The sequence below is a fragment of the Taeniopygia guttata genome, chromosome 4 (genome assembly GCF_048771995.1).
Source record: "Taeniopygia guttata chromosome 4, bTaeGut7.mat, whole genome shotgun sequence".
In the NCBI taxonomy this organism is placed as follows: domain Eukaryota; kingdom Metazoa; phylum Chordata; class Aves; order Passeriformes; family Estrildidae; genus Taeniopygia; species Taeniopygia guttata.
Window position 1 is genome coordinate 2,725,308 of NC_133028.1, and position 24,872 is coordinate 2,750,179.

Consider the following 24,872-nt stretch of genomic DNA (forward strand, 5'->3'; position numbering starts at 1 on the left):
AACTTGCCAAGTTTCCCCTCAAACACTGAGCATCAATTACATCCCACAGCAGGGAGCTCTCCAGGCCACCAACCACTGCCTGAGGAAGGAGTTTCTTCCTTTTCTCCCTTATTTTTACCTTCATCTGCTTCCTGATGGGGTTTTTTTTGTTAAAAAAAAATGAAAAATATACAGCTCCACATCTGTGTGTTATTTAGCCATGTCTGTGGTCCTGACTGAAACACTGCCCCAAACCCACTGATGCTCCTGCAGAGCCTCTTGGGAATGTCTGAGCAATTTGTCAGCACAGATTTAAAAAAAAAATATAAAAAACTACAGAGGAAAAATGCTGGGAATCCTCTGGTGTCTGCACAGGCAGATCCCACGGCAGCCCCTGTCAGCAGCACAGGTGAGATGAGCGGTGTGGGATCGCTCCCAGCTCGGATAAATTAATGAGGATGCTGTGCCGAGCTGAGTTCTGTCCCAAATCTATGAAGTGCAAGCTTGGAACATGTGCCAAGCTCCTCTGGAGCTTGTTTCACAAGTGCTTCTCATTTTACATGCACGCCTGAGGAATTCTGCTTCCCCCAACTCAAGGTAGGGATGAGAGGAAGAGTGAGGAGTGGAGAGAGCAGGTGGTGCTGCCTTCTCCTCTGGCAAATCCTTGCACAAAGCACCAGGAATCTTTGCCTGCATTTAGGCCACAGATTCTGGGCTGGCTCAGCGTGGATGGAAAGCCCCAAGTAGGAATTGCTGCCTTCTTTTGGAAATTGTCAGAATCTGTGGGATTGATCATTCCAGGATTGTAGAAAATCTCTGTCTTTCTGCCCTGCTGCCAAAGAAGAAGCCATAATTGGTCTGTGCTGGTTTCAAGGTTGTTTATTCTGTTTATCTCTAACATGTTCTGCTGCCCTGCCGCAGCTCTGTCCTGCAGGGCAGCGTGTGGGGCTCTGCCCTCAGTGGGATGTTACAAACATTAAATACCACAAACTACCTGTGCTGGATTTACAATAATGTGCCAATATCTGTCACCTACGTTGAACAGTGTGTCCCCAGCCTGAACCAACAGAAAAATGCCAACACCACAGTGAAACATGGAGGGCATGAAGAAGGAGAAAAAGGACAAGACACACCCAATTTCCTCCATCTTGTCCCCTTTGGACCCCTAATCTAGAATCCTAAAATTTTACTTTTGCACCCGTGCCACACTTAATTACTACTTATATCAAACACTCAGAGCTGGTAATTCATCCTGTAAGATTGAAAACTCTTTTCCATGGACAGAGATCACAGACAGTGTCTCTGGGGGCTCTGTCCAGGGGGGTTCCTGACCCCTGCCAGGGTCCCAGACCTGCCAGGGCGGCCTGAGGGAAGCCCTGGATTCCCATAGGAAATAAAAAAATCACAGAATGGCAGAGCTTGGAAAGAACCTCTAAAGGTCATCAAACCCAAGCATTGACCCAGCCACACCCATGTTCACCACGAAATCACTAAAATCACACAGGATCTTGTTTCCCCCTCCTGCAAATCATTGAAAAAGCTGCTGTCCCTTTCTCCCTGCTCCCACACCACCCCTCTCCACCCCTCTCCTTCCCACACAGAACTGTGAGGTATCATTCCCCACCTTCTCCTTGGGACACTGATAGAAGAGGGAAAATTTCCAAAGAAGAGGGTTTTTTTTGTTTGTTTTTTTTAAGGGTTCCCCAGGAGCACTGGGAGGGAAGCAATGAAAACCAGACATGAGCAGGGTTAGGGCAGACAGGCAAAGCCAGGAGCTTTTTGTCCCCAAAGGTCCAGCCACACAACACAACCCCACGTTTTGGGGTGCCCCATCAGTCCATGAGAGGCTCTGCAAAGCTCAGGTGAGCAGTGGAAGTCACAAAGTCTAAAGGGGCTAAAAGAGAGCTGCAGAGGGATTTTGGATGTGGGGGAATGGCTTCAAACTGCCAGAGGTCAGGTTTTGATGGGATATTGGGAATAAATTCTTCCCTGTGAGGTTGGTGAGGCCCTGGCACAGGTTACTCAGAGAAGCTGTGGCTGTCACAACTCTGAAAGTGCCCAAGGCCAGGTTGGACAGGGCTTGGAGCAAGCTGGGATGGTGGAAGGTGTCCCTGCCCATGGCAGGGGTGGGACTGGATGAGTTTTAAGGTCCCTTCCAACCCAAACATTCAGTTGTGATGATGATCCTCAGGCTGACTGGGGCAATGGAGAAAGGTTTTATATCAATCACAGGGTGTGGTAGAAAAGCACAAGAGGGGCTGGGGATATCTCACTAGAGACATCATGGATTTTTTTTTATTTTTTTTTTTTTCATGCTTGCTTTCTGACTCTGGGCTTTCCTCTCTTGGGAATACAATTTCTGATCACTGACACATCCAGCAGCTCCTGAGATTGGTCGTGAACAGGAGCAAAGTGGTCCTTTTGGGCAGGTCTCACCTCGTGTCCCCTGGGCTGGTCACTCAGTCCTCACAGGGCAGCTCACAGGTTTAATTAAATCTGGCCCTAACAAGGGCTCTGCTGTGCTCTGGAGTCCTCCTCTCTCCCCCTCCTCCAGTTCTCTGCATCTTCTGAGTGGAAACGACACAAAACTGAGGAACAGGGAGGAGTTGTCACCACCCCACGCCACGAGGCCAGCACAGAGAGGATGTTTTTCCATTTGAGGATGGTTTACCCAAGCTGCACACACACTCACACGCTCTCACACACACAACACAAGCGTTTTCTCACCAAGCCCTCGGGATTTTGGCACTCCCTCCCACTCTCCTGCTCGTGCACAGCCCCACTTTCCAGCTGAAGTCGTTTTTTGGAGGAGATGTGGAGAAATCTCCTCACTGCTTTGCTTGCAGCAGAGCTGCTGGCGCTTCCCAGGGCTCCCAGGCTGGTTATGAGCAAATGGAAAACAGAAGGAAACCAAATCCATCCTCCCATCCATCCCTGCCCTTGCCGTGTCCCTCATGCTGCCAGTTGTCCCGTGGCCATCTCCAGCTCCACATGAAAAGCCCTCCATCAAACCAAGAGTTTTGCAGCCTCTGCTTCCATTTCAAAGCCTCTTTTTCCTTTTGCCGAGGATCTGGAGGGATGGGAGAAGTGTTCAAAGCCCAAAGTTGGTTCTGAAGTCCAGAGCTGGGAGAGCAAAAGGGGTTTGTTTTATATGACAGAGCAGAGGAACCTGTGAGGGCAACACCTCCCTGCAAATCAGGTCATTTATTTAGTGAGGGAAAAAAAGCCTTCCCAAGGTTCAGAGCATCAGGGCAGAAATCAAAGAGGATTTGAAGGAGGAGGGAAAGCCAAGCTCTGGCTTTGCCTCCAGCAGGCACTGAAGGAGACCAGGAAAATATTCCACTCTTTACACACCTCTTCAAACCCTCAGAGCTGCCCTTTCCAGGGGGACTCAGGTCAGCTGCCACACTAAACTCCAAATATTTTCCTAGCTGGCAAATAAAAAAAAAAAAGCCCTGTGTGTCTGTGCCTGGCTCTAAAGCCAACATACACGGAATGATGAAGCCCCTGGCACACATCTTGCAAGAGCTAATTATAGAATTTGGAAGGCAACGTGATAATGTTTTCTTTAGATGTGTGGTGCAGATGTAATTACTTCTCCGGAGATGCCAGCCGCAGATGACGCAGGATGCCCTTATGTAATCACCTTTCTTATGCAGCTATGGAAATTTTCCCTCCCTGGCCCATCCCCTCAGCTCCTTTTTGAACCTCGCCCTCGTGGTGGTTCCTTCAGAAGGTGATGGGTGAGGTCCACAGGCCAGCTGGGAGCAAGCACAAGGGCAGCTCCAGAGAAATGCCATTCCTGGGTTTCCCCATCCCTCATCCCTCCGTGAAGGAGCAGAAGGAGGTGATGGCTGGGCTGGGAAAAGGCCCTGGAGCCAAGTTTCCCCCATCCCTGGCATCTCCTGGGGCTTGGACCAGAAGCCAACTGCTCCATTCTCCTGCTGTGGAGGAGCACCTGCATGGAGCACCCTCCCAAAAACAGGCTGGGGATGCTGAGGATGCAAGAGACCAGCAGAGGAAAGCTGGTTTGACCCTGCAGGGTGAAGGCTTGGTGGGTCACAAATGCTGGAGTTGCTCCAAAGGTTGCTCCAGAATGCAGAAAGATCTCCCAGGTGATCCACAAAGTCATTCCTGACCAGGTGAAAACACAGCGTGATCACAGCCAAAAATATTTCCAATACAAGAGGGATTTTTGCCTGTGGATCCTTCCTGAGGTTTTCCTTTCTGCCTGTGGAGCCTTTCTGTGACTTTCCATTTTGCCTATGGAATGGAACCTTTCAGAAGTTTTCATTTTCGCCCGTGGACCCTTTCTGAGCTTTTCTATTCTGCCCGTGGATCCTTTCTGAGGTTTTCCATTTTGCCTGTGGATCCTTACCAAGATTTTCCATTTTGCCTATGGATCCTTTCAGAAGTTTTCATTTTTGCCTGTGGATCCTTACCAAGATTTTCCATTTTGCCTGTGGATCCTTTCTGAAGTTTTCCATTTTTTCACCTCAAAGTCTCTCTGTCCCTCAGCCCACTGAGGTCCAAGCCATGGGTACCTCCAGGACAGAGGTGTCCCCCACCACCAGCGCTGCTCAGAGGGGACCCAATCCCTTGGCATGAGCAGTAAAACCCTGCCTTGGCCACAAATATTCAGGAAAAAGGGTTGGTAAGCAACCTGGAGGCACCACCCTGTACAGGCAGCACATATTTTGGCTCTGTGCTCCCACCCTCTTCCTGGACAAACCTGGACCTTCCTTGCTGTTTTTAAGGACTAATACATGATGCAGAGGGGTGACTCCGAGTTCTGGGCCATGCTGACGCCACCAAAGTTGCAACTCTGGGATGTGAAGACTTTTCCTTCTTTTTTTTCTCTGCATGGATTGTGGAGGATGAGCCTGGAGGTGAACAAGGCTGAATCCCTCAGAGTTCAGAGAGTTGGGAAATGGGGGAATTGGTCGCACAGCCTGAAGGAAAGGAAGCCAGGGAGATGGTGGCTGGAGCAGAACTGGAGGTAAAATCAAGGTTCACCCACTGGGGAAACTGGTTTCCAGTCATGGGTCAGTGCCAGTGACTGCAGAGGAATGTGTCCTCAGGGCAGGGAATACCCACATTCCTCCCAGGACAAAGAGCCAGTCCCTGGGGGATGTGTTTGTAGCACTCAGTCATTCATTAACTGCAAATTCCACATTCCCAGAAGTCCAGGGCCATCCTTGTCATGGGCTCAGGTGGCATTTCAGCCCAAGCCAAACCCCTCCCTGTGGTCCATGGATTGTGTCAGCTGGATCCTTGTAGCCTGGAAAGGGACGTTCAACCTTGTGTCCTACCCAGAGTGGTGTGGGAGCCACCCCAGGGGTGCTCCAGGCTTCCTGCTCGCTGTCCCACTGTCCTCCAGAAGGTCTTTCCCAAAACTTGAGGATTCTCATCCTTCTGCTTCTGCTGAGGCCACTCAGCCACCAATTCCTCCCTGGAGCAGGGGCTGGCCACGATGGAGATGGAGATGAGATGGAGATGGAGATGAGATGGAGATGGAGATGGAGATGGAGATGAGATGGACATGGACATGGACATGAGATGGAGATGGAGATGGAGATGGAGATGGAGATGGAGATGGAGATGGAGATGGAGATGGAGATGGAGATGAGATGGACATGGACATGAGATGGAGATGGAGATGGAGATGGAGATGGAGATGAGATGGAGATGAGATGGAGATGGAGATGAGATGAGATGGAGATGGAGATGGAGATGGAGATGAGATGGAGATGAGATGGAGATGGAGATGGAGATGAGATGGAGATGATGGAGATGGAGATGGAGATGGAGATGGATGGGACAAGATGAGCACACATAACTTAGTCCTGAACCTGATGTTCCTCCCTGGATAAAAAACCTCCCACCCTGGGCCAAGGGGGCTGTGACAAATCCCTAATTCCTGATGTGGACAGAAAGGGCACTTCCAAACAGGATCCTTGAAACACCTGGTGATTTCAGTGGAAATCTGCAAGCTGGTTTGCTCCAATTTATTTTTACTAGGCCTGGCCTGATGCTTTGGGACTGTGAGTGGGAGATTTGTTTCCTTCACTCTGGATAATCAACCAAGGATGATTAAGAAATGGTTTAAAACTAAAAAAGATGAGAGATTTAGACTAAATATTAGGAAGGAATTCTTCCCTTTGAGGGTGGGGAGACCCTGGCACAGGGTGCCCAGAGAAGCTGTGGCTGCCCCTGGATCCCTGGAAGTGTCCAAGGCCAGGCTGGATGGGGTTTGGAGCAATCTGGGATAGTAGAAGATGTCTCTGTTCATGGCAGAGGGACAGAACTGGATGATCTTTAAGGTTTGTCTCAATCCAAACCATTCCATGACTCCAGGATTCCACAATTCTCTGCTCTAGACATTATTTGAGAAACCTGAGAATTCACATCCTCCCTACAGGCAGCTCAGAGCTGACCCAAATCCCACAGCCAGGACACCCAGCTCACACTCTGGGCTTTCAGAACCCACAGGTGGAGATGCAGGAGCCTCTCCTGATTTTTGGGAAGCCCTGGCCCTTGCACCAGGCTGTGGCTTGCCAGCGCTGCGAGGCTTTGTCTGCTCTGTGCTGGTACAGGAGGAGACATCTTATACCGGCAGGGATGGTTTTTTCCCAGAATAGGAAACCATCCCTCTGGATGACATAAACCAGAGTCTTTTGGCTTGTTCGTGCTGGCTCAAGCTGAGCAGGCAGATGTCATGGATTGGAGATGGAAAGTGTCCCCCACTGCAGCAGCTTTTGAGGTCAACTCAGCCTCAGAACCCCCTGTGGCAGCTTGGAGAAGGTCCTCTCCCATCCCCAGCTCTGTGTGGGCATGAAGAGGTCTCACACAGGCTCAAATTATTCCACTTAATGTGCAGGAAAAGCCTCTCCCAGGATTTCAACTTCCAGACCAGGGGATGTCCCTGTGCTGGTGAACCCCTGGGTGCAGAGGTTTGTTTTATCACATAACCAGCTTCTTCTTGCCCAAACTCACTCTGGGTGCCATCCTGCCATTTCTGCTGGGAGCTCAGCCACAGAACATGCTCAGGCTGTGCAGGCTGCTGGGGATTTAATCAGCATTCCCAGCAAAAATGTTGGATTTCCTGGCATGGCCTGGTCCTGCTCCCCTACCAGCCCCATCCTGCACATCTGGCTGTGGTCCCTGTGATCCCTGCAGGGCACTCACAACGAATCAGGCCAGGCAGAATCTCTCCACAAACACAGGGAAGCCCTTGAATGTTCCACACCCATTGACTGTCACAGAAAACAGGGTTTTTCCTCTGAAAACTGTGGGAATCCAGAGCTTCCCTCTGGTTGCCCTGGGACCCTGGCAAGGGTCAGGAACCCCCCTGGACAGAGCCCCCACAGACACTGTCTGTGATCTCTGTCCATGGAAAAGAGTTTTCAATCTTACAGGATGAATTACAAGCTCTGAGTGTTTGATATAAGTAATAATTAAGTGTGGCACGGGTGCAAAAGTAAAATTTTAGGATTCTAGATTAGGGGTTCAGAGGGGACAAGATGGAGGAATTGGGTGTGTCTTGTCCTTTTTCTCCTTCTTCATGCCCTCCATGTTTCACTGTGGTGTTGGCATTTTTCTGTTGGTTTAGGCTGGGGACACACTGTTCAACGTAGGTGACAGATATTGGCACGTTATTGTAAATCCAGCACAGGTAGTTTGTGGTATTTAATGTTTGTAACATCCCACTGAGGGCAGAGCCCCACACGCTGCCCTGCAGGACAGAGCTGCGGCAGGGCAGCAGAACATGTTAGAGATAAACAGAATAAACAACCTTGAAACCAGCACAGACGAATTATGGCTTCTCCTTTGGCAATGGGGCTGACAGACAGAGATTTTATACAATCTTGGAATCATCAATACCTCAGATTCCAACAAGAGAGCTCAGGGATCTGGAAATGGAGCAGCTCCAAGGGAATGGAAATCACCCACAGGGGGCTGCCACTCCTGCAAGGAAAAGGGAAAAGAAAACTGAAGGACATGGAACAAAGAGTTTGGATTTTGGAAGAGGAAATTTTCCCTTTCTTCAAGAGGAAGAAGGCTTTGGGTGGATGTTCAAAGCCTCAGCCCCAGACAGAGCAAGGCCGTGGTGCCTGGGTAGGGAAGGATTTTTAGGTGGGTAAACCCAACCCTGTAGTTCCAGGCTGGAGGTCACCTCAGCTGGTTGGGTTTGGGTGACACAGTTTGACCATGGCCACCCAAAAAGGGCAGAGCAGAGGAGGATAAACCCCACAAAGACCAAATCCTGGTGGTTGTGTCCCACGGGGACAGGGAAACACGGAGGCCTGGGTGCAGCTGGCTGTGCAGGACCCCCGGCACAAAGGGGTGAGAATTGGGGGTCTCTGTTGGTCTCAGAGGTGATGGAGGGGCTCTGCTGGAGGTGGGCAGAAGGATTCCTGGCTCAGCCACCCGAGCCCTGGGTTAGAAATGGGAGTTGGGGGCTCAAAAGTTTACACCCCACCTGAGAGCACCGGGAGCACGGGTTATTCTGGATTTCCCAGCCTTCTCCAAAGTCTTTCCTATCATGATTTATTCATCTATGGGGAGCACTAAGACATAACTCAGCTACCAAAGGGAGCACAGCTCCTGCAGCTGCAGTGTCAGGAAACTGCCTGTGTCCTGTGAGATCTGGAACTGGTCCCTGCCAGGCAGCCACAGGCTCCTGTGCTTGGGCAGCTTCCCCAAATCCCACTGCTGGGGAGGCTCCACGTCCCAGCAGAGCTCCTCATTTCCTCATTGCCAGAGCAGTGCCAGGGATGGAAAGGACTCTCTGTCTGTGTGGCTGCTTCCAAAGTGCACACACATCCCCAGAACCTATTTGTCAGAATTCTCTGCTTCTGCAGCTTAAGGGCAAAACTGCGAGCTTGAGTCTCCACAGGAATGCATTTTGGTATAATTTACACCTTCCCTGTGCACCCCAGTGGTGTTTTTTGCCCTGGTTTAAATGCACATTAACCCATATTTGATTATTTTGGCATTATTGCTGTTTTCCTGCTCTCGCTGTTGTTTGCCCACCAACACCAGCTCCGTTTGTGAGGCCCCGACCGGCGACTCCTTTGATCCCCGTGACATCCTGCCAGCAGAAAATTCACTTGAGCAAATGTGTTTAAATAAGTGGTAGCTTTGTGTGGCTTTATTTCCCTCCCTCCATCACTGCAAATAATCCAGAGTAAGTGCTGAGGCAGGACGGCCCTCGATGGGAAGGCTGATTGTTCTCCTGCAGCTGGAAAAGTGGGAAAAGGAGCTCTGGGCCATCCTGTGCCTGCACTGAATGATGGAAAGGAAAGAGGGCAGCATCCACACCCAGTTTTTGGCCAGGTGGATGGAGCTTGGGGCAAGCTGGGATAGTGGAAGGTGTCCCTGCCCACAGCAGGGGTTGGAATGAGATGAGGTTTAAGATCCCTCCCAAACCAAACCATTCCATGGATGCATCATCCCGTTCATCCCATCTGTCCAATTCTCTGCCCTTCCTTCAGATCTCTGCACAGCCTTTCATTTCAGCCACACAGCTGGGAAGCATCTCCAGAAGGATGGGAAAGCTGAGAAGGGTCCTCTGATAGAAAGATCCCAAATTTAGGATTTGAGTGAAAACGAGCTGTTTTGAGCAATCCCCACTTGAAAAAAAAGCCCACCCCAAAATTCCATTTGAAAACAGCCCATGTATTATAGCCCCAAATCTCTATTTTGCACCAAAACAAGCTCTCCCCAGACCCTAAAATCCCCTTTTGAAAAACAAACAAACAAAAAGAAAAACAGGCAGTCAGACCCCAAATCCCTATTTGAGGAAAACCAGCTGCCAGACCCTAAAATCCCCCTTTAGCCAAAATAAGTTACCTGATCCCAAAATCTTGATTTGATCAAAACCAAGCCATCAGACCCCAAAATTCCCTATTTGTAAAATAACCCAAAGCCCAGCTGTCTGATCCTAAAATCCCTGTTTGAGAAAAGTGAATCTCAAATTCCTCATTTAAGAGAAAACAAGTTCTGAGAGTCTGAAATTTCCTATTTGAGAAAAAATAAAAACTATTAAAACAAAAGAACCCAACAGTCAGATCCTAAAATTCCAATTAAGCAAAACAAGCTGTTAGAACCTCAAACCTTTCTCTGTGCAAAACCAAAGTGTCAGACCCTAAAATTCCCATTTGAAGAAAAACACATGGTCTGACCCCAAATTCCCTGACTGAGATAAAACAAGCCTCTGAACCCCAAATCCCTATTTGAGCAAGCCCCAAAACCTTCCAAATACACAGATTCCCTATTTAAAAAACCCCAAAATCTTCCAAATCCACAGATCCCTACTTGAACAAACCCCAGAATCTTCCAAAGCCACAAATCCCTACTTGAGCAAACCCCAAAGCTTTCCAAATCCACAAATCCCGACTTGAGCAAATCCCAAAACCTTCCAAATCCACAACTCCTATTTCAGCAAACCCCAAAACCTTCAAATCCACAGATCCCTATTTGAGCAAACCCCAAAACCTTCCAAACCCACAAATCCCTGTTTCAGCAAACCCCAAAACCTTCCAAACCCAGAAATCCTTATTTGAGCAAACCCCAAAACCTTCCAAACTCACAGATCCCTATTTGAACCAACCCCAGAACCTTCCAAATCCACAGATCCCTACTTGGGCAAACCCCAAAACCTTCCAAATCCACAAATAGTATTTGAGCAAACCCCAAAACCTTCCAAATACATAAATCACTACTTGAGCAAACCCCAAAACCTTCCAAATTCATAGATCCCTACTTGGGCAAACCCCAAAACCTTCCAAATCCACAAGTCCTAATTTGAACAAACCCCAAAACCTTCCAAATCCACAAATCCCTATTTCAGCAAACCCCAAAACCTTCCAAACTCACAGATCCCTATTTGAGCCAACCCCAGAACCTTCCAAATCCACAAATAGTATTTGAGCAAACCCCAAAACCTTCCAGATCCACAGATCCCTACTTGGGCAAACTCCAAAACCTTCCAAATCAACAAGACCTAATTTGAACAAACCCCAAAACCTTCCAAATACACAAATCCCTATTTCAGCAATCCCCAAAACCTTCCAAACCCACAAATCCTTATTTGAGCCAACCCCAGAACCTTCAAATCCACAGATCCCTACTTGGGCAAACCCCAAAACCTTCCAAACCCACAAATCCTTATTTGAGCAAACCCCAAAACCTTCCAAATTCATAGATCCCTACTTGAGCAAACCCCAAAACCTTCCAAATCCACAAGACCTAATTTGAACAAACCCCAAAACCTTCCAAATCCACAAATCCCTATTTCAGCAAACCCCAAAACCTTCCAAACCCACAGATCCGTATTTGAGCCAACCCCAGAACCTTCCAAACCCACAGGTCCCTACTCTGGAAAACCCAAAACCTTCCAAACTCACAGATCCCTATTTGAGCCAACCCCAGAACCTTCCAAATCCACAGATCCCTATTTGAGCCAACCCCAAAACCTTCCAAGCCCACAAATCCCTATTTGTGCAGAAACAAGCCATCAGACCCCAAAATCCCCATCTGAAAACAGAAGAAGGCAAACTCCCAATCCGTATTTCAGGAAAACCCAGCGTCTGACTCCAAAGTTCCCAAAACAAACCCCCGGCCCCAAATTCCCCTTAGAGGAAGCCGGAGCCATCCCGTCCCCAAATCCCAGTGTGGGCACAAAGGGTTAAGCTCCTGCGGGCTCCGTGGCCAATCCCACCGAGCGAAGGGCAGCCCTTGGCCCCAGCCCAGCAGCAGGTTGCTTTCCTCAGGTATTATTTTGGATTTTTTGTTTTTTTCCCGGGATACCACGCAGGGAAAGGATGAATTTGGCGGTCGGCGGAGAATGGGGAGCTGCGGGACGCACCCCTGGGCTGCCCAGGTAAATCCCGCTGGGTGTCAGGTTTTTATGGGATTTTTTTTTTCCTCTCCTCCCCCTTCTCGCTGGGTGTCTTTGTTTGGGACCGGGAAGAGTTTGCGGTGGATTAGTGCGGGGTTGAGCTGCTGGGACGCTTTGCAGGTGATTTTATTTTTTTTTTTTGGGGGTGGGGGGACACTCTGTGGGGATCAGAGATGGGGTGAGAGGAGCTGGGTGGGCAAAGCGATTTTCCCCCTCTCTAAACCCACTCTGGATGCAACTGGGACCCTCCCCAGCACCAAGACCTTGCACCCCAGCGGATTTTAGGGAATCGCAGCGCTAATTCCAGCGGTGGGGACAAGGCACCCACCATGGTGTCCTGGGAGGAGCGAGCACACCCCTGGGTGGCTCCACGCCCCAAAAAATTCCACGGGGCGAGTTAATGATAAATCACGGCTGGGTTGATGGTGGCAGCCACTGGCCGGTCCCCTCCTTGTCCTCCCTGCGGTGACAGAGCTTTGGGAGAAGTTTGGGGATGGCAGAGCCAGGTAGGACTGTTTGGGACGGCTCCTTGGGAGCGCTCTGGGGGTGATGGCTGATCCCAAAGGGCAGGATTGGGTCCCTCCCCTGCGACATCCCGTGGGCAGGGGGGTCTGGTGACAAAGAGAGGGGTGCTCCTGGATTTTGGGGCCACGGAGCTGGGCTGGAGTAGGGGTTCACAGTGGGATCGCTGAGATTTGGGGTGTGGGGTGTGTGAGGATGCCAGGCAAGGGACACTTTCAGTGGTGACCAGGAGCTTCCACATATCCCCTGAGCTGGGGAGTCCCTCAGGCTCAGCTGGCATCACCTCATCTCCAGCCACATTTCCAAAGGATTTTCAGGGTATTAGTGCAGGGCTGAGCTGGTGGGGCCCTTTCCAGTTGCTTTTTAGGGATGGGATGTACCTGCTGGGCTGTGCTTGCACCAGGGGGTCAGAGCAGAGATGGTGTGCATGGAAATGGATTGCTCAGGGTGGGGAAATCTCACCCTGGATCCCACTGGCAGTGCCTTAACAAGGGGAAACTGAGGCACGAAGGGCTGGGATGACCCCAAACAATCCAGCCCATGGTATGGGGCATCTCAGACCCTCAGGGCTGTGGCCAGCACTGAGGCTGCTCCATCAAACTGCCCTGTGCTGAGGGAATCCAGGGAGTTTTCCCTGTGCTACCAGGACCTCACAGGGAACAATGACACAGCTGGCCCTGAGTATTTTCTGGTGGCAGCCACAAGGGTCACAGATGAGACCATGTTTGAACCCTTCCAGGTGGACACACAGGATTTGGGATGGCAGTTTGGGCTGAGCTTGAAACCATCCTGTCCTGCTGCCCCTTGGGATGATGGGGACAGATAAGGCAGGTGATGGAAAATCCTTCCTGTCTGCCCTCAGGTGCATCCTGGAGGATGCCAGCCTGGTTCCAAACCCAGGGCTCTGAGAGCAGATGAGGAAAAAGGGGGGGAAATCCTCCTGAGGATGAGGACTTTGGCCAGGGCAATGCTGGTGGATATCCAGTGTGGCTTGCAAAAAATTCCATGGCTGGATAATTTCTGGTGGAAAGGATCCCAGGAGCTCTCCAAGCCATCCTGCTGCTGGTGAACCTTGCCTGGTCCATTCAGGGCTTGAAAACCTCCAAGGATGAGACAAAAAAGCCTCCCTGGGACTGTACAAATGTACCTTGTCACACCTCCACGTCACCTGCCGAGGTTTCCCTGGGGCTCTGCCCACCTCGCTGCAGCCTTCAGAATAATTTTGATTTCTTCCCTTACTGGAACAGCTCAAGACTGGTGTGGCCTGCCAGGTGCTTGGCTTTTAATTCCACTCTGCCTGCTTTTTTGGATCCAGAAAATCCTGTGGATTAAAACTGGGATAAAACACCCAGAGATGAGGAGCTGGGATGGAGGAGGTGGGCTTGGGACAGGTGGAGCAGCTCGTTCAGGATGAGCAGCAGCCATGGCCAGATTGATTTCCTGATTCTTTTACTGTCAGTAAAGGGTTTCCAGGAAGCTGAGGCTGGGTGTCCATTCCAGGAACACCCTCAGGGAGCTGAGAGGGAAGGAGGGACAAGCAGGAGGGCACAGAGCCAAGGCCGTGTGCTCCAAACTGCAGATTGTGGCTGTGCTTTGCCACGATTCCACGTCCTGGGGGATGGGGACAGGGTGGCAGCAGGCTGTGTCCCCTAAAAACAGCGACCAGCTGAGGGAGGAAAACTGATAGCAGAGTGGGAGGACTGGCCAGGGAAGGTGGAGCAGGCTGCACTGTTCAGGCTTTGTCAGGGAACAATGGGGCCTTTGTTGGGGAAGAGAGGTGGCGAGGCTGGCAGGGACAGTTTGGTACACAGAGAGTTCCTTGGCCAGCTGGGGGACAGGGCACTGGCGTGTGGGATGGGACAGTTTGGTAGCCAGTGTCCCCCTAGCCAGCTCTGGGGACAGGGAACTGGGACATGGGGTGGGACAGGTTGGTACACGCAGGCCAGCTGGGCCATGGGAATATGGGAAATTGGAAATAAATGGGAAATGGGAAATAAATGGGAAATGGGAAATAAGTGGGAAATGGGAAATGGGAAATGGGAAATGGGAAATAAATGGGAAATGGGAAATAAGTGGGAAATGGGAAATTGGAAATGGGAAATGGGAAATAAATGGGAAATGGGAAATAAGTGGGAAATGGGATGGGACAGGTCTGTAACCAATGCATCCCATGGCCAGCTGGGGAGACAGAGAAATGGGCTGGAATAATCTGGTACCCATCATGTCCTTTGGCCAGAAAGTGGAACAAGGAACAGGGATATGGGATATGGGATATGGAATAAGGAATATGGGATATGGGATATGGAATATGGGATGGGATTATCTGGTACTCATCATGTCCTTTGGCCAGAAAGTGGAACAAGGAACAGGGATATGGATATGGGATATGGGATATGGGATATGGGATATGGGATATGGGATATGGGATATGGGATATGGGATATGGGATATGGGACATGGGATATGGGATATGGGATATGGGATGTGGGATGGGACAGGTTGGTGCCCTGAATGTCCCTTGACCACAGCTGGAGGAAACTGGGACATGGCAGATGGGACAAGGGACAGGCCAGTTTGGTACCAAACATGTCCTGTGGTGGGACTTGTCACCAGGTGCCACTGTGAGCCCCACAGATGCTGCCATGACTCTCCCTGATGTGGGTCTGGATTTGTGGCCACCCTCCCAAATCCTTTGCCATCAGGAGTTGCAGTGAGTGCTTTAAGAAAGGGCTGGTTCTGAGCACCCTGGGGACCCTCACAGCTGAGAGTGAGGAGCATCCCATGCTGGGGACATCCTGAGTCAGGTGCTGCCACCCACTCCAGACCAGAGGAGCTTTGGGGATGCAGGAATCCATCATCCTGCCGGGCTGTCCCTTGGCAGCTCCACAAGGAAGAGCCGACTGGGTCTTTTCACCTCATCTCTTTTGTTTCAGGCTTATTATGTAAATAGCTGATGCAGCCCCCATAATGAGAAAGTGGTTTCCCAGAATACAAAAGGCTGTAATTATCTCATTAGCAGGCGGAAAGGAATAGGAAATGTTTCTAAGCCAGCTCACTTTTATTTCCCACAGCAGCCCGAGGAAGTGCAGCCCCCAAAACCGGGACCTGCCTGCCCCTAAAGCTGCCACCCCCTCTCTTCAGGAGAGAAAAGCAAAGTACAAACCCATTCCTGTCTCAGAAATGGGTTTGTACTGGGAGGGCTTTGAGCTGGGCCCAGTTATCAGAGGTGCTGCAGGTCCCTGTGCAGACCCCTCAGTGCTCTCAGGTGCTGGGACAGGGGTAGCTGGAAACTGGGGGGGTCACAGAGGGAAAGGGTGGTCCCCACATCCCCAAATTGGATGTTCCTAGGCAGGACTACCATGCTGGACAGTCCAAGTCCAGCCTCCCTGCTCCAGCTAGGGCACGTTACTCAGGATTGTGTCCAAAAGTCAATCCAATCATAAGTCCTTTGCAAAGAAGGATGGAAAATGTGCAGATACACAGCAGCCCCACAGCCCAAGAGGTGTTTGAGGGTGGCTGCAAGATTCTGCCACTACTTGACCCTCCAACCTGCCTTCCTGAGTTTGTTTTTTAGAAAAAAATCTGCAGTGCAGGGATAAATGGGAAAAGAGAGGTGTGTGACCTAGGGAAGGAGCAGGAGTTGTTCTTCTGACTTGGCTTTTGGTTGTGGAAAAAGCCTGTGGTTGAAAAGCTGGAGATCTGCATGTTTTTGCAGACAGGTTCAAGTGTGTTTGTGCTGTATTCCAGTGGCAGAGGAAAACGTGGCAGCCACCAAGCCAGGATGGGGGGAAAGGACGAGGAGGAGGTGCAGAAAAGAGCCACAAGAGTTACTTGAGGGCTGGAAAAAATGCCTGTGAGAGACAGGAAAAGCTCATTCTGTTCCCCTCTTCACACTGAGCAACTTGAGAAGGGTGCAGGAGAGCAGGAGGTGCCGGGGCACTGGAGCCAGGTGGGAGGGGAGCTGTGGTGTCCCTGCCTCTTCAATCAATCCCAGTGGAGGAGCTCTCAGCCAGGTTTGGGACCAGCAGGGCCATAAGGAGGTGGCAAGTGATGGCCTGTGACACACAGGAGGCAGAGCAGTAGCTGAGTGGCCTTTTTGGAGAACATGATGTACAAGAAAAGGTGAGGGAGAGGAAGAGGGATGTGACTGAAACCTGCACCTGAAACTAAGAGGACAACAGGGAAAAGCCTCTAGACAGGATATTAGGGGAAAATAATGGATAATTTCTTCATGGAAAGGGTGTCCAGCCCTGGCACAGCTGCCCAGGTCAGTGGTGGAGTCCCATCCCTGAAGGGATTTAAAAGCCATGTGGATGTGGCACTTGGGGACATTGTCAGCGCTCGCCTTGGCAGTGCTGTGGGAACAGTTAGATCCCACGGTCTTAGAGGGGTTTTCTAACCTGAATAATTCTGTGATTCTATGATTCTACAAGTTCAAGTCTTGGGTTTCAGTGATGGTTTTTCCCCAGGGCTTCTAAATGCCTCACTGGACACAGGTGGCTTTGCTCCCTACAGGGTCTGTGTCTTCACTGCTGACCCATTCCTGTCCTTCCCACTCCACATCTCTTCCTGGATGAAGCTGAAATTATCACAGCCATTCTTTTCCCACCCTTTCTAACCTGTTCCATCACCCCAGGACATACTGACTTTTTCTTCTCCAACCAAACCAACCCCTTGGCAGCACTGCCAACAAACCAGCAGAGCCAACCCAAGCTGTAAACACGGGGCAGGTGCAAGCCCTGCCCCTAAAAAAACAACAGACCAGAGCTGGGTTTATGGTGTCAGCAATTGCTGGCTCCTTAAAGCCACAAACAAACCTGACTAATGAAGGTCAGGGGCACACCTGTCACCACACTTGGCAAGAGGGGGAATTTTTGACCTTCAGGTGCCTTTGTTGCCCGTGCTGCCAGCACCACAAGCCTGGGATGGGACCTGTGCCAAGCCCTGCCTTGCTCTGGGGCTCTTTGCTGGAGCTCTCTGTGCCCAAGACCGATGACTGATTCCCTTCTCCCCTGGCAGGGTGCCCAGGTGTGTCTCTCTCCCCAAGGCTTTTGTTAGGAGAGCGTTAACAATTAACCTCCTCAGGCAGAAACCGAGCCAGGCCTCCATAATTTAGTCTTAGTTAACCATTCAGCTGCTTATATCACAGCAAATTTTCTTCTTTCTAACTGGAAGGCATTCACTGGTGGTTTGGGTGGAGCAAGTGGAAAGATGCAGTTGTTATTTTACAAATTACTGTACTTACAGTAACATCTAGGAATGTCCTGGAGCTGCAGGCACCTTGGATGGGAAACCTTGGTAAGGGGTGGACATGCAGAGTTTGCCTGGCACAGCTGGGGAAAAGGACATTTCACCCCAGATTTTCTGCATCAGGCATCAAAATATTGCTGCCTCCGAGGTGAGGCTGATGCAGGGAAGGCCAAGAGGCCACTGTGGGTGGATGGGATGGGGAGGTGGTGCAATGTGGAGTGTGGATTCCCATTGTTCCTGGTCAGAGAAGATCACCCAGCCATGCTCGAGGATGACTCTTCTTTCCTCCTAAAGGATGGACTTGGGAATGAAATGCTGGTAAAAGCAAAACACTTGGCTTCCCTCAGCCTCCCTGTGCTCATGGACAGGCTCAGCACCCTTGGGAATCACAAACAAAGTTTGTGAGAAGTTCAAACATGAACTTTCAGTTCATGCTGCCATGGGAGGGAGGCAGTTATCAGGGAATCATGGAATAGTTTGGTTTGGAAGGGGCCTTAAAGCTCATCCAGTTCCACCCCCCTCCTATGGGCAGGGACATCTTCCACTAGCCCAGGTTGCTCCAGGCTCTGTCCAACCTGGTCTTGGACACTTCCAGAGATCCAGGGGCAGCCACAGCTTCTCTGTGCACCCTGTGCCAAGGCCTCACCACCCTCAGCCAAGAATTTCTTCCCAATATCCCACCTAACCCTGCCCTGTCAGTCTGAAGCCATTCCCTCTTGTCCTCTTGCACTCTTGCCCCAGAGATGATGAGATTTAAGAAGAAGAAATGTCCTGAGGAAGTTTTTAGTCACACATTCCCTCAAACCTGGAAGGTGAAAAAAAGACTCTCCTGCTCTGTGCCGAGGCGTGGAAACGTTATTCCTGTGCTCAAAATGTGATTTCACAGTTTGGCCAAGGAACAACCAATGTAAAACCTGACTGGGAACTGGAGCTGGCCACAAGATACAAACCCAAGGGTTGTTGTTCCTGGGAAAAAATGGCCCTTTCTGGCAAACAAAGCTCTACTGTCAGGGATCTCTTGGCACTTCTGGAATCTCCTTAGTAACGTATTTGTAACATTTGTCTGTATGCTCTGTTTATCAGATCCCAGGTTTGCAGTAAACATAAGCTAAGAACAAGGGGTTTTTTTTCAGAATATTTTCTTGGATGATTCCCAGTTAAAAGAAAATGCTTGTTGTTGTGTTGGCTTTTTTTTTTTTTTTTTTTTTTTTGCCTTTTGGAAGGCTCAAACTTTCCAGTGACCTCATCCTGCCCTCAGAGAGTCAATGTAAATGTGCAAATGTCACCGTGAAATTTACCCAGTGAGGGAAAAGTAACCTGGATTTCTCCCAGGCTGGCTGGGGAGCACTTCAAGGAGACAATGCCACTTCCTTGTCTGGAGCTGAGACCTTCCAGCACATCCCTCCCATGGTGCCTGGTGTCCCATAAAAAGAAGACACAGCCTATAAAGATTCCCAAAGTCACTGAAAAGCAGGTTATTTCTAAATTAGGAGGACAAAAAGTCTTCCCTTGACTCATAAAATCCAAAGGCACCGTTGGTTGAGCGCGGCTTCAGGTGGGTGTTCTCCATCCTTCCTCACCACTCCCCAGCCCAGCCAAGTCTCCAGGTGCTCAGCAAGCACCTGGATAAACCCCTGGGCATTGTGCACTCATGAACAGTCAGTGGGGATGTTTTTTGGGAAGTGTCTTTAGGGATTGACAGGGTCATGAGCCTTTGAGTGCTGCTCCGAGCACGTGTCCAAATGTCACATGCCTCATACGTGACCAGACCCCGCCACTTCTTGCTGCTGGCAGAGGTTTCGTCACTCAGGAGCAATAAACACTCGTGTTTTGGCTGTGGTGGATCCTCCCACATGCTCATGTGATCCTCCTTTACTGCTTGGTCTTTAGACTTTCATCAGGGACCGACAAGAGATCATTTGCTGGGGACAGAGGTGCAAACTGCAGGGTGTCCTCAGCAGGGGCCACAAAGTACTCACAAAATGCTCGTTGATCTTAAATCTCAGAGTGGGTTGGGTTTGGTTGGGTTGGGTTGGATTGGGTTGGAAGGGACCTTAAATCCCATCTCAACAGCTCTGTGCCCTCTCCCTCTGGCACAGCAGTTCCACATCTGCCACTCAGGCTGTACTTTGGTCAGGGCAGGGTGCTGGGAAAGGGGGAGGAGAAGCCTCCAGAAATGCAGTTTAATAAAAGCAAAGTTGAGCAGCACAGACCCTGCTTTAACCTTTTTAATTCTTTTTCCATTCCATTATTAGTGCAAATAGCAAGGCCCTGTGAGACACCACGTGGGAGCTGAGCTCCAGACCTCAGCTTGCTCTCCAGGGAAATAAACCCAGTTCTGCTTTACTCGGGGAGGGCTGAATGAACATCCCTACCCCAAGGAGAGGGAAAACCCCACTGAAATGGAGATTTTTCTCCATCTCCTCTTCCTGCTAACCTCTGCCATCCCTGAACCTTTCTCCAAAGGGCATCACTATTTTTATCCCATCCACAGGGAAACCTGCACCTTCTGCTAGCCTGAAGTTCTGCTTGAGTCTCCACACTGTCAGGATGGTCTACCCTGAAAAACCTGGGACTGAGGGTGCCTGAGACAAAAGAAAAGCATCCATTCTGTCCCATGGAGACCAAGTCAATGAACTCAGTAGGGCGGGTGGACAATGGTCAGCTGAGTGGCCACAACTGTCCACAAGCCACTGACCTTGCTCCTCCAGGTTTGGTTCAATCACTCAAAATTTGCAATGCACCTTCTCCCTTCCTTCAGGTAATGATATCCTTGGCTGGTACAAGTTCACATTCTCCATTATTCAATGAGGCAACAAAAAAAGGTTGTTGTGTGTCTTTTATTTCCTTAAATAAGATTCTACACCCTTGTATAAAAGCTGATGAAGAGCATCTAGACACATGAGAATTGGTCCCAAAGATAATTGGTCCCAGGACAACCCTAGTGAAAGACAACTCTTGAAACCACGATTTGCATGTTATCCATGTCCTGTGGCCTAGTTTTGGCCAACCAAGGCACAGCTTTAAGTAAGAATCAAATGGAGAAGGGGAATAAAGATTTAAAAGAAAATTTAGAATGCCACCTGCACAAAAGCATCCTTTTAAAAAGTCAAATTCAGGCGAGCAGCAATCCCAATAAAGAGACAGAAAATTGTGTTGCTTGAACCCTGTGGTGTCATCCCCAAGTGATGTGCTGGAGGGAGCACTTGTATGAACCAGAACCAGGGATGGAGACCGTCCATCCCCATGGGAACACAGATTTACTCAAACCTGGGGAAAAGTGACAGAAATAATTCAAGCTTGGGCACAGCAAATGTTTGTGTCTCACCGATGCCATAGAGCCGTGCCTACTAAAATCCATGCAACTCACTCCCCTGGGAACCACAACCCTTGGATTGAGAAAATTAGGAGCTCTTTTTGATAACAGTGGGTGGGATTGGAGGAATGCTGCTCCTCCAAGGGGCTCCCACAGAAGAGGAGAACCCCACCACCAGGACACGGTTTTGATCTGGAAAGATGAATAGACAAAAGGCATCTCTTTAACAACCTTTTTTCCTCCTTGTCCCAGTGCCACTGAGCTGTGCCTCCACCTCACCCCTACGCTGCCATGGCCACGCTAGAGACGCTGCCCGTCCTCAGTGACCCGGCCTACCCCAGCCCGGAGAACTTCCACGGCTTCGCCCCCCGGTATTCCCAGACCATCCCCAGGAGCACCATGGGGAGCGTGGGCAGCGGAGTGGCCAACGACCAGGAGTTCGCCATGAAGAGCGTGGGCACGCGGACGCAGAGCAGCGGCCGGCAGCAGACGGAGGGGCCCCGCAACGGCTACTCCGCGCGGGAGGTCCCCCACCGCTACTCCGGCGAGGAGAAGACCTACAAGTCGGAGAAAGTCTCCAACTCCCTCTACATCAACGGCGACCTGCGCAAGAGCGAGAAGGTGAAGATGGACATCTGCGGAAACGTGACCACCAACAACGAGAAGAACCTGCCGCCGCCGCCCCAGTACCGAGAGCCCGGTAACCCACCAAAGATTTTGCCAATCTCCGGCAAACTAGACCAGGTGAGAACCTCCTGGAGCAGCTGGGTGGCCGTGGCGCTTCTCTGGAAGCACAGACCAGGAGGCCTTGGGCAACGGTGCAATCTCAGTGGTTTCATTTTTGTTTTGTATATTTTTATGCATAGATGATATCATTCTTATGATTTTCAGGGGCGTTGTTAATACTTGAGGAACCCAAAAGCATGACCACAAGTCTTCCACATACAGCTCATTTAAGTCACTGGCTATTCCAACTTCCCTGAGATGTTGTGCTTACCTCCCTGAAGGATGGGGAGGGAGCTGGAGTCAACCCCTATTTCAGTAGGTCCAGCATCTGAGTGCCACTCTTGTTTTGTGTGTTTTGTGCCTTTTATAGGCAGTTTCCAACCACCCACTGACACCTAAAGCTGTTGTTTGAAAGCAGCCACGAGCATCTGTTCCCAGTCCCAGTGCCCCTTGTGAGGGAAAAGGCTTGGGAACTACCCCTGTAAACATCATCTCCCAGCCCAGCCCAGCCCTCACGGCTCATTTTGGCTTCAAGGAGTGAAATCTCTCAGGCCTAGAGGAACAGAGCCCCAGACCAGCAGTGGTTTATGTAGCCTGCTGCTGTGCTCCAGTGACTTCCATAATTTGTGTCCAGTATTATTTCTGCAGCATTTGGTGGCCTTTTCTCCTGGGTTGTTAATCCAACAGCCCCTGCAGTCCATCTCCGTCTCACACTTGGTCTCCAGCCTGCAACCTGTTCAGTGGGGCTTATTCTGTTCCTCCTAAAAGGCATTTTCAAAATACCTTTGCTTCCTCCAGTTTAATTTTCACCTAAAATCCAATCTGCAGTAGGGGAGACTCAATCCCATTTTGAGGAAAATTTTGTTTCTAATGGTCTATTGATGGGGAGAGGAATGTGCAAGGCTTTAAAATCCTTTCTAAATCCCTTACAGCTGTGGTCTATTGTCCCCCAGCATTGCTTATGCCACAGAAAACATAAATTTCAAATGATGAGCAGCTCCAGCATATTCCTTGCCTGGTGTCACTGCTGTCACAGCTCCTACCTGCTCCTGTCCAAGGACAAGCAGGACATGAGGTCCCCCCAGGCACAGATCACTGCTGGCAGGAGGGAGATGTGATGCTCCTGAGGCCAGTGGGCTGCTAATCCAGGGGTTCAATTCAACTTTCAGCAAAAGGGCAATGCAACCTCAAGGCTAGAAATATAATCAGAAAAAATTAGAGTTATTTTGGTCAGGTCTGGTAAGCAAGGAGCAGCCCTCCTTGTGACAAGCACTAAGAGAACCCAAGGAGTATTCTAGAGAAAAATCATTCAGGTTTGGGGTGGGTCATGATGGTTTCTTTTTGGCTGGAGGAAGGGAAGGCAAAATGTTGCCTTTTGAGTGACCACAGGTCCCTCATGTGCAACCCCAAATGCATAACAAGGTGGGATAAACAGCCAGCCCAAGCTGCATAAACGTCACCCTGTGCCGATGTGTCTCTTTTGTGTCTTGTTACCGAGCCTCCTGCTGTGTTTGATGCGTGGTCCTTTTTCCTTTTTGCAGAGCAATGAGCCCTTAGTTAGACCCTCAGCCTTTAAACCAGTAGTTCCTAAAAACTTCCATTCCATGCAGAACCTCTGCCCGCCGCAGAGCAACGGGATGGCAGAGAACAGAAAGAGCTTGAACCACGCCAACAGCAATAGCCCGTCCGCGCCCAAGGGTGGACTCGACAAGAGCAGCCTTAACAGGACTACAAACCAAGGCGGGGGGCTCTCGGATTCGGGCCGCAACTCGCTCACGAGCCTGCCCACCTACGGCACGGGCTACAGCCAGCACGTGGGCCCCATGAGCGCCTCCACGAGCCACATCAACCGCATCGGGACCACCTACGTGGAGAAGAACATCGTGGGATACAACGGGATATCTACCTCAGACAGCGGGCGGTCCTCGAGCAAGAGCACCTCGTCCTTCAACAGACTGAACCATCTCAATGAAACGATGCCTTTCCACTCGCCCTCGACCGACGACATCATCCAGGACCTGGAGGACCGGCTGTGGGAGAAGGAGCAGGAGGTGCTCCAGATGCGGAGGAACTTGGACAAGAGCGAGGCGGCCATCTTCCAGGTGTTCGAGGAGAAGCAGAAGATCTGGGAGAGGGAAATGGAGGACCTGAGGCAGAACTATGCCAACAAGTTGCAGCAGGTCTCCAAAAAGGCGCAGCGGGCTCAGCAGGCTCTGCAGCTCCAAATCTTCAAGCTCCAGCAGGAGAAAAAAAAACTCCAGGATGACATGGGACAACTCCTCCAGCAACGAGAGGAGCTGGAGAAGAAATTCGTGGCTTTCAAGAAGGAGCAGGCGGAGTTTCTCCCGAAGATTGAAGAGACCAAGTGGGAGGTAAGAGCATTGTTGAAACAGGCTGTAAATGAGGTTTCCACTGTGGGATCTGGTGACCCAAAGTACCTCCCACATGTCCTAAGTGGAACCCACCATGGGTTGGTGACCTCCAGGTAACAGGTGACACTTGTCACCTCATTTGTCTGGGTCCCAGGCATGTTGATTTCAATTAAGCTAAAATAAGCACAACTTTTTGTGCACACCCTCCTGTGCTGGTTAATAATTTGACTTCACAGTCTGGTCACTCCAAGTCGTGACATTCAAATCCAGTTTCACGGAATACAGGTCATTCCACACAGGTACTTGTGCCTGCCAAAAAATGGGCTTAAGTCTATTTTAATTAAATTCTTTTACCATTTTCATCTGGGCAAACCTTGAAACCGGTTTTCAGATATTTGATTTTTTTTTTAATTGAAGATATAAAAGCAACTGAGCTAAGAATGACATTGATAGTCATGTTTACCTCATGTTTTCCATTGTAACACACTTTTTCTGGTTATTAAGTTGATCTCTCTTAAAAGGCTGAGAAACAAATTCCTCTTTCTAGTTCTCCTGTTGAGTCCTACATAACTTTTTCTTACTGTTCCTATTTTTAGAACATTTTATCAAGGTCTGTTTGTATAGCCAGTGCTAACATACCATTTTTTCAGCTTGACCATGTGAAGAATTTTAATCCTTCCATTCCATGCACAGGCTAGAAACTTTAAATTTATTAAGAGTGCAGAGGCAAAACTTAGCTCTAGAATCAAGACAACCTTATTCTGCTAATCTTGATGGAAAGTCAATGAAGCTGGAACTAATT

At 50.0% G+C, this 24,872-nt stretch overlaps 1 protein-coding gene across 4 annotated transcripts in view; it reads left to right on the forward strand.

The window, feature by feature from the left end:
* LZTS3 (leucine zipper tumor suppressor family member 3) overlaps positions 1 to 24,872 on the forward strand; it is a 50,106-nt gene that overhangs the window by 16,578 nt on the left and 8,656 nt on the right. The window contains exons 2-4 of one of the 4 annotated variants that reach the window (XM_072927886.1): positions 11,801 to 11,866; positions 21,225 to 21,716; positions 23,240 to 24,070. In XM_072927886.1, the coding sequence (XP_072783987.1) occupies positions 21,264 to 21,716; positions 23,240 to 24,070 (1,284 nt within the window). In that variant the 5' untranslated portion in view covers positions 11,801 to 11,866; positions 21,225 to 21,263. Of the gene's footprint in view, positions 1 to 11,800; positions 11,867 to 12,285; positions 12,391 to 21,224; positions 21,717 to 23,239; positions 24,071 to 24,872 lie in introns of those variants that run through there. The other 3 variants (XM_072927887.1, XM_030270471.4, XM_002190204.7) reach the window with 3 other exon arrangements.